The 15,765-nt window shown below is 40.8% G+C and overlaps 1 protein-coding gene across 3 annotated transcripts in view; it reads right to left on the reverse strand.

The window, feature by feature from the left end:
- Positions 1–3,799: 3,799 nt before the first annotated feature.
- usp9 (ubiquitin specific peptidase 9) overlaps positions 3,800–15,765 on the reverse strand; it is a 78,786-nt gene continuing 66,820 nt past the window's right edge. For 2 of the 3 annotated variants that reach the window (XM_057851714.1, XM_057851713.1), the window contains exons 44-47: positions 13,376–13,588; positions 11,613–11,642; positions 8,693–8,791; positions 3,800–5,281 (exon numbers count right to left, since the gene is read on the reverse strand). In XM_057851714.1, coding sequence (XP_057707697.1) covers positions 5,057–5,281; positions 8,693–8,791; positions 11,613–11,642; positions 13,376–13,588 — 567 coding nt within the window. In that variant the 3' untranslated portion in view covers positions 3,800–5,056. The remainder of the gene's footprint in view (positions 5,282–8,692; positions 8,792–11,612; positions 11,643–13,375; positions 13,589–15,765) is intronic. The other variant, XM_057851715.1, reaches the window with a different exon arrangement.

The following is a 15,765-nucleotide window of genomic DNA, read 5'->3' on the forward strand; positions in this document are numbered from 1 at the left end:
CATTTCTAGTTTGAGGCAAGACATTAAATCCCGACGCCACTGGATAAGCGTGGGCAGGGCAGCCCCCTTCCACTGTAGCAAAATTGTGCGTCTAGCCAAGAGCAGAGCAAAGGTGACCATACGTTGTTCTGTAGATGACAAGTGATCATTATCTTCACGAAAAATACCAAACAAAGCAAGGGTAGGATTGATGTTAATATTCTTATTTAGTACTGTGGACAGAGTTTGGAAAATATCAAACCAAAATTTCTGCAGTTTGGGGCACAGCCAATACATATGTATCAATGTAGCGTCCCCAAATTTGCATTTATCACAGGTGGCCGTAATGTTCGGGTAAAAACTGGACAGTTTAGCTTTGGACATGTGAGCCCTGTGCACCACCTTGAACTGAAGAAGGCAGTGCCTAGCACAGATTGATGATTTATGTATTGAAGATAGTATAGATTCCCACAAATTATCAGGGAGATGCCCCAAATCTTGTTCCCAAGCTGCCCTTACCTTATCAATAGCTGAACCCAATGATAACGAAATGTAGTTATGCAGTTTTGACAGTGCACCTTCGGAAAGTGGATCAAAGGAGAGAAACCGGTCGATTGGATTAGGACTGGGTACTAAGGGGAAATTGGGCACATTAGAGCGCACATAATGCCTGACTTGCAAATAACGAAAAAAGTGAGTTCTGGGTAGATTATATTTCTCAGTCAGTTGAGTAAATGATACAAAGTGTCCATCTTCAAACATGTCAGCAAATGATTTGATACCCTTATCGTGCCATATCCGAAAGTTATAATCACAAGAAGAGGGGATGAAAAGGTGGTTCTAAGTTGCTAGTCACATGATCTTTTCGAAAAATAATTTTCACCCATTATAAAAATGTTTTTGTTCATTTCATTCATTTTTGTTCCAGTTTTATTACTTTACAACTGTATATACATATAAGAAAGACAATTACATGAAATGACACTTTTCAGCCACCAGCCCTGCCCCCCCCTTAAAATCCGCCTATAATCTCAAGTGGGCTGGACCAGTTTATGGGGAAAATAAAGTCGAGGTTGACGACAATAGACATCTATTTTGTCCCAGTTGAAATAGATTGGACTTGGGCTGCAACTAAATATTTTCATAATCGATTAATTGGATAAATGTCACTTCTTTCAATTACCTGAACAATTTACCTCGAAGTTTTCAGCATGTTATAAGCAGAGGTGGGTAGTAACGCATTACATGACCTCCGTTACATTTGAACTTTTTGGGAAAAATGTACTTCTAAGTAGTTTTATAGGCTATACTTTTTGAGTAGATTTGTGAAGGAAAAACGTAACTTTTACTCCGCAACTTTGGGCTACACAAAAATTTTAACATTTTATATGTTTTTTTGCTAGCGATGCCAAGAGTAGATACGTGCCTGGTGTATTTCCGGGGTAGCGCTCCCGATTTCACCAATGAGAGGTCGCAACAATAATCACGTGACTCCATTCTACCAATCAGACGCAAGCTTGTCCTATCACCAAGCCTACTCAAGCAGGTTGTCTTTTAAGCACCATAAAATTAAGTATTTGATAAAGAGCGCCGCCCTCGACGTGACTCGAAAGCGCGGATTTTGACCTCTCTTCAGTTTTTATTTGGCACCGATTGACCACGGAAAACTGGAGATATGATGCTTTTTAATTTCAAAATAATTATGAAGGAACGCTTCACTATTCAAACTGGGACCTATTTTCTCCACCAGAGGGCAATCATGCTCTTTGGACAAATAATGTTTTTCTCTATCGTCGAAATTCAATGTGGTTTTTTTGTATTTCTTTGGCTTAATCTCATTACTTTTTCACCAAATACTTTTTTACTTGTAATTGGGTATTTTTTGGACGACTACTTTTACTTGAGTAATATTATTTCAAAGTAACGCTACTGTTACTTGAGTAAAATTTTTAGCCAGCTCTGTAAGTAGCAATGAAGACAAAATGGATGACTATTCAACTATATCGATTATCAAATTCTTTGGCAACTAATTTAATAATCAATTAGTTGTTGCAGTCTTAAGAAGCTAGTCTAGACAGTAAGATGTCCAAAAATTGACAAAAATGTGAATTGTTGCTTTCCAAAGTAAAATAATTTTGTTCATGTCCTACTTTGACTGAAAAAAAAAAATCATATTTACAACTGAGAAAGAATATATATTTGGCAGAAAACACAGACAAGACTGAAAAAGCAGTTTCTGCTCTTGCACTCCTATTTAAAAGAAACTGCTGTATTTTAAGCCAAAACAACTGTTGTGTGACAGAACAATGTCTATATGCTGCCATAGCAGATTCATGGTGCATTAAGCCCCCCAAACCCATAAAACCATTTTTAATTTGTCCTTTTTACCCTGGAAACAACTGTTTACAGACGTCGAGCAAACGCTTGTTTCAAACCAGCCATAAAAAGAAGTATCGTATTTATTATTCGAAATGTCTGTCATTTTTAGCTTGGAATCAGTCATTGATGTCTAATATTTAGTTAAAAAAAAAAAAAAAAAAAAAAAAGACTTTAAACTTATTCACTCGCATATTTTAAACTTTAAAACAAATTATGTCACAATGAAAAAAACTGTCTGTAAATTAGTCACGGATATCTCCCGCATAACTATTGCTTAATTGTACTTTTTTTCCCGTTAGTCTCATTTTCCCCAACCTTTTAGATAATTGATCAAAAAAAAAAGAAAAGTAGGGGGGGGGGGGGTTTAAAAGGGTAAATATATTATTATAGTTGAATTGTTTGGGAGTAACACACAATGTCATGTGTGGAGGAACAACTGAACAGCTCACCAACATCAAGACCTCAATTACACCGTGAAGCATGGTGGAGGGAGCATCATGATTTGGGGCAGTTTTGCTCCCTGAGGGCCTGGACAACTTGCAATCATTAATGGAAAAATGAATTCAAAAGTTTTGCAGAAAAACCTGTCTGACAGTTGAAGCTAAAAAGAGGATCAACTTCAGAATAGTTTCAGAACAAAGTACACGTTCTGGAATGGCCAAGTCAAAGTCCAGACTTGAACCCCATTGACAGCGATTCATGCCAGACATCCCAGGAATCTGACTGAACTACAACAGTTTTGTCGAGAAGAATGGGCCAAAATTAGTCCTGATCGATGTGTCGGACTGATTTGCAGCTACAGGAAGCGTCTGGTTGAGAATATGGCTGCCAAAAGGGGGGGGCCACAAATATTAAATGTGATGGTTCACGTACTTATTTTATCCCTTCTGTCATTGTTTGCATACTATCCTCATTAGAATATGAATACCTCAAAATGTTTGGGTGGTTTTAGTTAAAGCACTGTTTTTTCATCCGTGTGATTTTGACAAAGATCAGATCAGATTTTAATGGGATTTATGCAGAAATGTGAGACATTCCAAAAGGTTCAGATACTTTTTCATACCAGTATATCTTGAGGGGGTATGTATCACTTTCACCAGCACTAATTAACTAAGCCACACGGTTGCTAACAGTTATATGCTATTGTTTAGCCACAACTGGATTCATTACCTTATTACTATTCATCCTTCAGACAGCTGCTGGAAACAGAAATGTAGTTTAATCCATCTGCAGGTGACCAGGAGATTTGATTTTTGATTCACTGATCATTTTACGACACTCTTGGTCCTCATGGGAAACACAGTCTTCCTTAAGACAAAACACTTCCGGTTTTGTCCACCAGCGTCGCTAAAATTGACCAAACAGTTTTAACTGGAAAAAAAGAATCACATTCATGAAAGACTAGTTTCTAGTTGAACCGGCGTATAGATAAAGACTGACAAAGATTCAACGTTCTTTATTTGCTAAGGGCGCAATGCTTTTTTTTTTTTTTTTCCTCCTTTTTTTTGTTTGTTATATTTCTGTGCACAAAAAAACCTCACAAAGTGAAAGTCCACATCGCGACTGTAGCTCCAGAATTCAACGTCACACCATGGCCAAAACAAAAGTCGGCAAAAAACAGGGCGCAGATTAGAACTCTGTACAGTCAATATCTTCTTTAAAAATAACAAAGAAAAAAAGGACAAAAAATGTTCCTTTTTAAATCAAATTCTATCTTTTCTTTTAGTGAAATACAACAAAATAAATTCTATAAAATAAGAGCAAAATATTTAAATACGGTGGGCAGAATATTTTCATTTGCAGGAGTATTTGGTATGTTTTGGACAAAAAAAAAAAAAAAAAAAAAAACACGTATTCAAGTTACCAATTAAATACAGTATTGACTGATGTTTTACCTTTTTGTACTACAGAATGACAAGTTAGTTCAAGTTGCAACGTGACTAACTAAACGCCCCCCGGTGGCCACCGAGCAAAGATGCCGCACGCTCACAAAGGTGGCCGCCGGCGCGACGATTCTGTTGCATATGTTTCCTTTTTTCTCCCCGGGGAATTTACCGAAGCCCGCCGCCAAATACGACGCGCGCCGTCGGAAAACCGCTTTGTCGTACGTCGGCTCCAAACAATATCGTAGATGAGTAGGAAACAAAAAGAGTTAACGCACCCCCTTGTGGAAACGAGGTGTAAGAACAGAGGCGAACGTCCTCCTTCGGGCTATTGTGATGAGAAGCCATGCTAAATGTTACAGCGTATTGACTGACTGAGCTTCAAAAAAATGAAAACAAAAAGAAAGGCAATGATTCTCCGACCCAAAAATGTTGTATTCCCGCTTTTCTTTTCCACGCTTTGCAAACGGCATTAAAGTGGACCGAACCCGGGGAGCGAACAGATTCTAACGACGAAATAATGGCGAGAACAATGAACGCGCCCTGACTCGGAACGTGGGCCATGAAAACAAGGGTTGTTTGTTTTTTCTTTTTTTTCTTTTTCGCAGCCGGCGACGCTACCGGGCCGTCCCGACGTCGACATTATGTACAACTTTCGTCGTCTCGGCCGGCTCCGGGTGAACAGTTTTGTATTTTGGGTCCGCTCCCTCCCCCGCCGGCCGCGCTCCGAAAGGAGGAAAGTAGAACGGGAACGACGGGCTCCAGGCACAGCGGAGGAGGCGGCAAAAGGGGGGCTCGTCGAGGGAGGGGCGGCGTTACTCCCCGGGCTGGGCGGGAGTCGGGGCGGAGGCCGGCGCCGGGGCCGGGACCGTCTCCTCCGCGCTCTCCCAGGCGTCTTGCGCTCGCGGGCCTTGGCCGGGGGCGGGGCCCGGAGTCGGGGCCTGTGCCGGGGCGGGGGCCTGCGCCGGGCCGGGGCGCTGGGGGTTGTTCATGTGCTGCGCGGCGGGGCCGGTGTACGGTTGTCCGTGTGGGTGGTTGTTCTGCAGGAAGGAGGGAGAGAAAGACATCATTTCTTAGTACAGTTTTTGGAAACACGCCAGCTAAAATTAGAGGTGTCCGATAAGGACTTAACCGATACCCTGATACAAGTAGTCCCCGGGTTATGAACAAATTCTCTTTAAGTACCCCAAAATAACTTTCCAAAAAGTCCAAAAGTATTGCATTTTTTTAATGACTGAGGATACACTGCCCTCTGGTGGCAGTGGACCAGACTCAGATGTCTGACATGGGTAAACAATACACTGATCCCTAATATTTCGTGGTTAATGGGGATCAGAACCCCGCCGCAATAAGTGAAAAACCGCTGAGTAGCGCGCAAATCAAAATTTTTTATTTTGATTTATTTTATTTTTGTGTGTTCAATGTATTCAGATTCAGCATTGGAAAGATGTTTTTTTCACTTTTCCCCCCCAAAGTATGATTTAAAATATATATATATATATATGTACAGTGGTACCCCTACATACAAAGTTCATTCGTTCCAAGACCTTGTTTTTAATTCGAAATGGTTGTATGATGAGCAGGATTTTCCCATAAGAATACATCATAATTCCATTAATTCGTTCCACAGCCCGGAAACCTACAGTTCACGGACGCGCACCCCATGCTCATATTTTTCCATTGGTAAGCCTCACCTTTTTTTTCTTTTTTACCACCAGCTTTAACATTCGTGGAACCCATGTTGATTTCTCTCACAAGAAAATGCGCTGTGTGTACGTCTTGTGGGAAAACAATGAAATTCTCTCTCCCTCTCTCACCACTGGCTCAGTCAACTCGCCACCATCACTCCCCTCCTGAAAAAACCCGGCCTTAACCCCAACAACCTGGACAACTTCAGACCCATTTCCAATCTCCCACTTCTCTCAAAAATTCTGGAACGATCCGTCATAACCCAACTTCAGCACCATCTCCACTCCTCGCATATGTTTGAAACATTTCAATCTGGATTCCGTGCACACCATAGCACTGAAACAGCTCTCATCAAAGTAACCAATGATCTTCTCCTTGCCGCTGACTCTGGTTCCATCTCCATCCTCCTCAACCTTTCTGCCGCATTTGACACCATTGACCACAACATCCTCCTCCACCGTCTTCAGTCAATAGGGATATCTGGCACTGCACTCACTCCTCTGGTTCAACTCCGAGCTCTCCGACCGTCACCACTTCGTCTCCATCAATAACCACAAATCCCACACCTCTCCAGTCACCCACGGTGTCCCCCAAGGGTTGGTCCTCGGCCCCCTCCTCTTCATAATCTATATGCTTCCCCTCGGTCAAATCATTCGCCACCATGGACTGAATTTCCACTGACGACACTCAACCGTACATTTCAGCTAAATCCATCACCCCTGTCATTCCCTCTACAATCTCAAACTGCCTGTCCGACATAAAAACCTGGATGGACAATAACTTTCTCAAACTCAACAGTAACAAAACAGAACTTCTCATCACCGGACCCAAAGCTCTCCTCCCCTCTGTACAGAGAACCTCACTCTCCTCATTGATGGTCACCCTGTCACCCCCTCCACCTCCGTACGCAATCTTGGCATTATAATGGACTCAACACTGTCATACCAATCACACATCAGCCACCTCACTAAAACCTCCTTTCATCTCCGCAACATCGCCCGCATCAGTCCCTCCCTCTCCCAAGCCACAGCTGAAATACTCATTCACGCCTTCATCACATTCAGACTCGACTACTGCAATAGCCTCCTCTATGGTCTTCCATCTTCTCATCTCCAAAAGCTGCAATACGCCCAGAATTCTGCCGCCCGCCTCCTCACCCGCACATCACCCCCATCCTCCAACAGCTTCACTGGCTTCCGATCTCATACCGGATTCAGTACAAACTCCTCCTCCTCACCTACAAGTCCCTCCATAACCTGGCCCCTTCCTACCTCACTGACCTTCTACAGCAGCACTGTCCCTCCCGCCGCCTACGTTCTGCCGACTCCAATCTCCTCACACTAAGCGCTGAACCTTGGGGGACCGGGCCTTCGCCGCTGCAGCCCCCTCACTCTGGAACTCACTCCCAAAACCCATCAGGAACTCAGACTCATTACAAAACTTCAAATCACGTCTAAAAACCCACCTGTTCAAACTAGCTTTTCCCACCTCCTAATTCTGTTGATGTGTTATGTCATGTAAAGCATCTTTGAGTGTCCAAAAAAGCACTATACAAGTTTGATGTATTATTATTATCATTATTAAATTGCGATACTGCCGTAAATCGTCATATTTCGAGCATTTCGTCAGATATCGAAACAAATGCCGAGTCAAATTTTACGTCGGATTTTGAAAAGATTGTGTGTCGAAGCAATCGTATGTTGAGGTACCACTCTATATATGGCAGAAAAGACTCCGCTCTGAGACCCCCAATTTGGCCAACTTTCAAAAGTGTCTGATATGCATGTGTGATACATCATTGGAAAGCTTAAAATCTCAATTTTCTGGGGGAAGAAAATTTTTGAAGAGGAGGCCATTTAAAAAAAAATTTTTTTTGGTAACACTTTATAATAACTATCCATTTTACTAGTTAAGAGATCATTAGTAAACTGTTGATAAATGATTTATTGTTGATTTGTGAAGTATTTGTTAACAGTTTGTTAAGCATTTACAGGGTATTCTTAACCTGAAACAGTTTGTGTAGAAACGTTTCAAGTTTTTGTGTGTAACATTTACCATTTCTATCTTTTCAGGTTAAGAAATGCCGTTCACTTCAAAAGAAAAGGCCTTTTGAGAAGGCATTTTGCAGGCAGCGCTCATGTTGCACATTTATGAAAATCTGCCATAGAATCAACAAATATTTGTACTTTTCTTTGTATATTTAACCAATAAAACCTATGACCTTCAACATAAAGTGTATATAGTTTTATTAAAGAGTATGTAGCGGCAAAGGGGGCGTGAGACATCAATAGAACCGTTACGTGCCAAGATAACAAATAATGATAAAGTTAACAAAAAAATCAATCACATTAATGAGCAATTATCGAAAATAGATCGAAAATGACGAACATTTCCGAAAGTGTTCCGGAAACAGCCGAATGGGGCGGAGACGTCACGACAAGTGATTGACAGTCGAGGCGGAGCCAGGTGCCATTGTTTTTTAACGACGAGAGAGTAGCGTTGGGGTTTGTTTGACCAAAACATCACATGCGAGCGATTTGCGATGAGAATTGAAAATACGTTAGCATCCATCGCACTTTAATGGACTTTTGTTCGGCAAATAAGGCTAATTTACATATTGATCAGAGTAGATGCGTGTTGGAACACCAACTGTTTTGTGTCATGTGTTTTATTGTTAAAATCAGTGTCGCTTTAAACATATCGCCATGAATAAAAAAAAAAGCTATTACAGCACTATATTTTGTATGCCTTATTCTGACTACCTGCTGAAACTGCATGGTTCCAGAAGAATTGGGGTATAAAGACGTGTCCTCGGGCGGGGAAGAGTCTTGATCGTCAGGGACTTCCTGTTCGTCGGGCTCCTGCAAAAAGGGACAGAGAGAAAGCGCACGTCTATTGACTTGACTGCATGCGCATCTTCAATTATGGAAATGGTTATGAATCAGTTTCTACGCTGACATGTACAATTATCCATTTTGTCAATTCACACGATCGTAAATCTAGCTTTGTCCACAAATCACCCAAAACAAATTTTCAAAAAAAATGGTGTGGGAGGTCAGCTTATCAAGTAACCCTTATATTATATAAAGTGCTGGCCAAAAGAATTGGCACCCTGCAATTCTGTCAGATAATTCTCAATTTCTCCCAGAAAATGATTGCAATTAAAAATGCTCTGGTAGTAATATCTTCATTTATTTTGCTTGCAATGGAGAAAAAAAAACTAAAGAGAATGGAAAAAAAATGTAAATCGTTATCATTTTATGCAAAACTCCAAAAATCGGTCAGACAAATGTATTGGCACCCTTTGAAAAATCATGTCATGCTTCTCCAATTTGTGTCATTAACAGCCCGTCACTTACTTGTGGCAAATAACAGGCGGTGGCAATAACTCAATCACACTTGCAGCCAGTTAAAATGGATTAAAGTTGACTCAACCTCTGTCCTATGTCCTTGTGTATACCACATTGGTCTTCTTTCTTTTCTCCATGCTCAAAGAACTGTCTGAGGACTTGAGAAGCAAAATTGTGAAGAAGCATGGGCAATCTCAAGGCTACAAGTCCATCTCCAAAGACCTGAATGTTTCTGTGTCTACTGTGCAAAGTGTCATCAAGAAGTGTAAAGCCCACAGCACTGCGGCTAATCTTCCTAGATGTGGATGGGAAAGGAAAATTGAAGAGAGATTTCAAGGAAAGATTGTGCGGATGGTGGATAAAGAACCTCGACTACTATCCAAACAAGTTCAAGCTGTCCTGCAGTCTGAGGGTACAACAGTGTCAACACGTACTATCCGTCGGCGTCTGTATGTAAAGGGACTGTATGGTTGGATAACCAGGAAGACCCCACTTCTGACCTCAAGATAGAAAAAAGCCAGGCTGGAGTTTGCAAAAACGTACCCGAGAAAGCCAAAAACGTTTTGGAAGAATGTTCTCTGGCCAGATGAGACAAAAGTAGAGCTTTTTGGGAAAAGGCATCAACATAGAGTTTATAGAAAAAAAAAACGAGGACTTCAAAGAAAAGAACACTGTCCTCACAGTCAAACATGGCGGAGGTTCCCTGATATATTGGGGTTGCTTTGCTCCATCTGGCACTGGACTGCTTGACCATGTGCATGGCATTATGAAGTCTGAAGACGACCACCAAATTTTGCAGCATAATGTAGGGCCCAGTGTGAGAAAGCTGGCTCTCCCTCAAAGGTCTTCCAGCAGGACAATGACCCAAAACACACTTCAAAAAGCACTAGAAAATAGTTTTAAAGAAAGCACCGGAGACTTCTAAGGTGGCCAGCATTGAGTCCCATAGAACACCTGTAGAGCAATCTGAAAATGGCACCCTTCAAATCTCAGGAACCTGGAGCAGTTGGCCAAAGAAGAATGGTCTAAAATTCCAGCAGAGCACTGGAAGAAACTCACTGATGGATACCGGAAGCGGTTGTTCGCAGTTATTTTGTCTAAAGGCTGTGCGACCAAGTATTGGGCTGAGGGTGCCAATACTTTTTTTCCCGCCCATTTTTGGAGTTTTGTGTAAAGTGATACTGATTTCACCCCCCCCCCCCCCCTTTTGTGTTTTTTCGTTGCAAGCAAAATAAATGCAATACTACTACCAAAGCATTTGTAATTGCAATCATTTTCTGGGAGAAATTGATGATTATCTGACAGAATTGCCGGGGTGCCAATACTTTTGGCCAGCACTGTACAAACCTTCGTGAAGTTGGCCCCACATTAGAGGTGAATTTATATAAAAATGATTTCAATTGTTTGTGCTGGAAATTTTCGTTTGGTTTTAAGATATTTACAATTCTTTTATAGGTCAATCTGAGGTCAACCAGCCCCCCATTTTGATTCAAAATGATGTCAATCGTTCATGCTTCGTTTGTGCTGCGATCATTTTTGAGATATTCACATGGTCAGCAAAATTACAACAATAAAATAATAAATAAAGGGTCGGGGTTATTTTTATTGTTTGCAGAGTCTCTTGGTTCTCATAGCCTTGGGGTTATAATTATAAGGAAAACATTAAAAAAAAAAATGAAAATTTGGTCTTTGATTGACATATTTTACATACTGAATGTGGAATTGGCCAAAATTAAGATTGAGATGGAGATATTTCGAGCGATGACGTCAATTGAAGTCCCTGCATCACTGCTGATGGAGCGTACCAATTTTCTCCCAACTACTAGCGCAAATGAATGGCACCCCTTTGGGTCCATTTTGTAGAAAATGGGGGGCTGCGAGTCACGTCATCACTCGAAATTAATATCTCGATTTCATGCAAAATGGACTCAAGACGTGCCATTTGTTTGTGCTACGTTTGCGCTAATTGTTGGGACACCCCTCTGTTATTGAGAGAGCTGGGACGCTCCGTTGGATACAGAAAAGCTGCGAGCGACATCAAAATATCTCAATATTTATAAAACGATAGCAGCACAAACAAACATTTTTTTTACTCCACAACCTCAAATTTAGCATAAACCAATGGCATTTTTAGCCATTTCTATTCAAAATGGGGCGATAGTTGACCTCAGGTTAACCTACAATAGTAAATAAATACCCCACAAACGTTTTACAGCACAAACGATTGACGTCATTTTGATATAAATTTGCATCTGATGGGGTGGCCAACTTCACGGAGGTAATATACCACCATTATTTCTTTTCCTTATGTCGCGGTGCCTGGAATACTGACCTTCCCTGGGCTTCCCTGAGTACACTTGAGCTGCGTATGAAATATTACAAGAAGTGTGTCACTGCACTGTAATTCTTTTAAAAGCAACATGAATAAATCCAACTCATGACATTCAAAAACAATGCTCAGTGTGTATGTGTATTTATTAGATAAACATGTCAGGGGTGTCCAAACTACAGCCCGCAGCAAATGACGAAAAAAATCATTGAATCTGGCCGACGCGAGAAGCTGGAGTTCAGCCTACATTCTGTTGCACTTTTCATCTTTAACACTAGATGGCGCTAGTCATTTAAATAGTGCTTCTTTATTGGAAAAAAGGTCCAAATTTTGTCATGTTGAAGTCAAAGTAGGAAACTAGAATTTTTGTTCCACATATAACATATATAAAATTATATTTGTTGTGTAAATATATTAAAGGTCGACCTATATATCAGTAAGCCGATATATCGGGCAGATGTATGGACTTTTTTTCAAGATTTGCCAATGTATAGCTGAAATACAGCCAATATTTCTTTGTTAATTTTGATTTGGCACAACCGAGTGGTCAAGTGTTCCAAAAAGAACAGAAGAAAAAAATGAATGAACATCTAATAAAAAAGACATTTAAAAATGGGTGTTTCAATTACTTTTCATAACACCACGTTACAGAAAAATAAAATGTGTTCCTGTCTGGCTTGTAATCATTTTATTTGTGTTGCTTGGGTCCAAACTAAATGAAAAAGTGCTACTAAAAACATAAAAGTTTGGTTTTGCTAAAATTAGAGGCTATATTCCAAATTTCCAATTTTACGTCCTAGTTATGCAGAAAATATTTTTGTTCAATGTTATTTCTTTGTGTTTCAGGCCAAACTAGCATTTAGTGCTGCAACGATTAATCGAAAAAACTTAGAAAAAAGCCTCAAAGTCGTTTACAGTGGCGTTATGGTTTGTTTTGAAAGTGTTTGCATTTAGTTTTATTTATTTGGGTGGATACACAGCCCTCTAATGGCAACAGTGAATATGACATAGCTCATCTAACATGGCTGGATCCAGCTGCTAACTGTTAAGACCAACATAAGGTATGTTTTTGTTTGAGCTAATATGTTGGTTTATGTATTTGTAATTTACTTTAGCGGTATATTTAGCAGTTTTTTGTGGGAATATGTGTTTGAACGATTTGTTAAAAGCATTGTAAAAAAAACTGCGTTTTATCACATTTTAGCTTGCAGACTTTTGCTATGCAAGTTAGTCAATTGTTCTTCTGTTGTACTTAGATCCTTATTTATCTATTTTTTAAGTTTTTGTTTGAGCCAATATGATTGTTTATGCATTCCAAATTTAGTTTTGAGGTATATTTAGCAGTGATTTTTGTGGGAATATGTGTTGGAAGTATTTGTCTAAGAGCATTGTAATATTTTTTTTTAAAAAGTAAGCATTTTATAGCATTTAAGCTAGCGGACTTTTGATATGCAAGTTGTCCAATTGTTTTGTTTGCAATTTTTTTAAGCCCAGACATTTTAATTTGTTGTTAAATTCATTTACTGGTCGTGAAATGAAAGTGCAAATTTGCTTTTGAAATTAGAACAACCTATAGCCGCATCATGACTTTGGAAAATATACAGTAATAAACAAATTGCTAACAAACAAAAGGTTCATTTTATATTCCTAGGTCTTTTGTGTTGTTTGATAGCAGCGGTTACATACACACGGATCGTCAGTACTACATATTGTAAACATGATTGCATGTATGGAATGTATAGTATATTTGTGTGCGGGTTTATTACCTCTTCGGGACAGAGTTCGCAGGCCTTCGCAAGGGTCATGCGTGCGCTGTGCGAGCGCTCCAGGAAGTAGCCGTTGGACGTTTCGTTGCTCTGGACCGGAGGTGACCAATTGTTGTACGTGTACTGCGGATTGCCCGAGTAGGGCCTCCTCTCCAGCTCGTCACCGAGCCACTCCACAGCCCACGTCCATTTTCGTTTCAGGTCTCCATTGCTCTGCGTGAGGACACGTGGATTTGAAGAAGAAAAAAAACATTCCGGTAAAAGTGTCAGATTTATTAAATGGTAAATGGAGAGTACTTGTACAACTTGTTAGCTAGCGGTTCAGTTCAGTTCAGTTCAAGTTTATTATTCATTGAAGGGGAAACTTATCTAACAGCAGGCAAGCATACACAAAACACGACAACGGATAACTCATACACATAAAATAACACAGACTACAATTTAAAAATACTACAGACAGCTTCGTATCTAGGCGCAAGAATTGTGCAATTTAGCAGCCTAATCGCACTTGGTAAAAAGGAGTTTGTCCTTTTGGATTTGAAACAAGGGACTCTGAACCTCGAACAATGAAGGGGATGATCTGCACCGTCCAGTATGTCATTTGCCTTCCTCATAACCTAATGACCAGGACACGCACCCCCCAAATCTCCCCAAATGACCTGATATGACCAGGACACGCCCCCCAAATGACCTGAAATGACCAGGACACGCCCCCCAAATGACCTGAAATGACCAAGACACGCCCCCCAAATGACCTGAAATGACCAAGACACGCCCCCCAAAATGACCTGATATGACCAGGACACGCCCCACCCAAATGACCCAGTATGAACAGGACCCCCCCCCCAAATGACCCAGTATGAACAGGACCCCCCCCCGCAAATGTCCCCAAATGACCCGATATGACCAGGATACGCCCCCGAATGTCCCCATAGGACCTGATATGAACAGGACACGCCCACCAAAAGTCCTCAAAGGACCGGATATGACCAGGACACCCCCGCCAAATGACCTGAAATGACCAGGAAACGTCCCCCAAATGACCTGATATGACCAGGACACCCCCCAAATGACCCAATATGACCAGGCGCCCCCCCCCCCCCATGCCCCCAAATGAACGATATGACCAGGACACGCCCCCCAAACGTCCCCAAATGACCCGACATGACCAGGAAAACCCCCCATATGTCCCCAAATGACCTGACATGACCAGGACAACCCCCCATATGTCCCCAAATGACCCGATGTGACCAGGACACGCCCCCCAAATGTCCCCAAAGGACCTGATATGACCAGGACACGCCCCCCAAATGACCTGATATGACCAGGACCTGCCCCCAGATGTCCCCAAATGAACAGGAAGTGACTTGTTATGACCAGGACGTGTTCCCCAGAATGTCCCCAAATGAACAGGAAGTGACCCGATATTGTCCCCGAAATGTCCCCAAACCAACCTGGGCGGGGCTAAGATCTGTACATCCACACTGCAAAGCCCCATAGTAATTTCTCCAGAAATTGCAGTTTCTAGTACTAAAGTAAAAATTCATACAAAAAATGTACTCAAGTAAAAAAGTATTCGATGAAAAAAAACTACTCAAGTAATGAGTACTACTTTAAAATGTCTTATTCATTTTTGAAAATAGCACTTTCTCAGCAGAGGGCCATCTATATGAACTAGTATTAGGGTATACTATAACCTATTAGATGAACTTAGTAGGCCAAAAATACAGGTAACTGGCAACGTAGCCTGAATTTCCGCCCTAATCGGGATTAAACCTTTAAAAAAATAACTATCCAAAAAGTCCAAAAGTATTTCATTTTGTTTAATGATGGAGGATACACTGCCCTCTGGTGGAAGCTATGACTGAGTATTAGATTCATCTGACATGGATATAGGACAGCTGACCTCTCGTTTGGCTTACATACGGCTTTAAGTTTTTTAAGCAATTATTTGTATGTGTATGCATTTGTTGGGGCTACAGTTTGTGGATTTGCTAAGAGAACTGTAAATACGTTAGCATTCGTAGCATTTAAGCAAGTGGAATTTTGCTAAGAAAATTAGGCCAATTTAGTCTACTAAATATACATTTTGATCAGACAAGATTGCCATTTGAACATCACTTGTTTTGTGCAGAGTGTATCATTGTTAAAATTTTGGTCGTTTTGAACATAAGTGTACATACAGTGGGGAGAACAAGTATTTGATATCAAGTACTTGTTCTCCCCACTGTATGTATGCTACAGCTTTACAAACTCAAAAGTGAAGGAAGGAAAAAGCTTCAAAACACACAAATGCCTTGTTTGCTGTCTGTCAAGTTGAACTTCACGTTTAGTGAGGACAGAACATGTCAAGTTAATAAAGTTAAAAAAGAAAGATACTGAGAGGCACA

The sequence above is a fragment of the Corythoichthys intestinalis genome, chromosome 12 (assembly GCF_030265065.1).
Source record: "Corythoichthys intestinalis isolate RoL2023-P3 chromosome 12, ASM3026506v1, whole genome shotgun sequence".
Classification (NCBI taxonomy): domain Eukaryota; kingdom Metazoa; phylum Chordata; class Actinopteri; order Syngnathiformes; family Syngnathidae; genus Corythoichthys; species Corythoichthys intestinalis.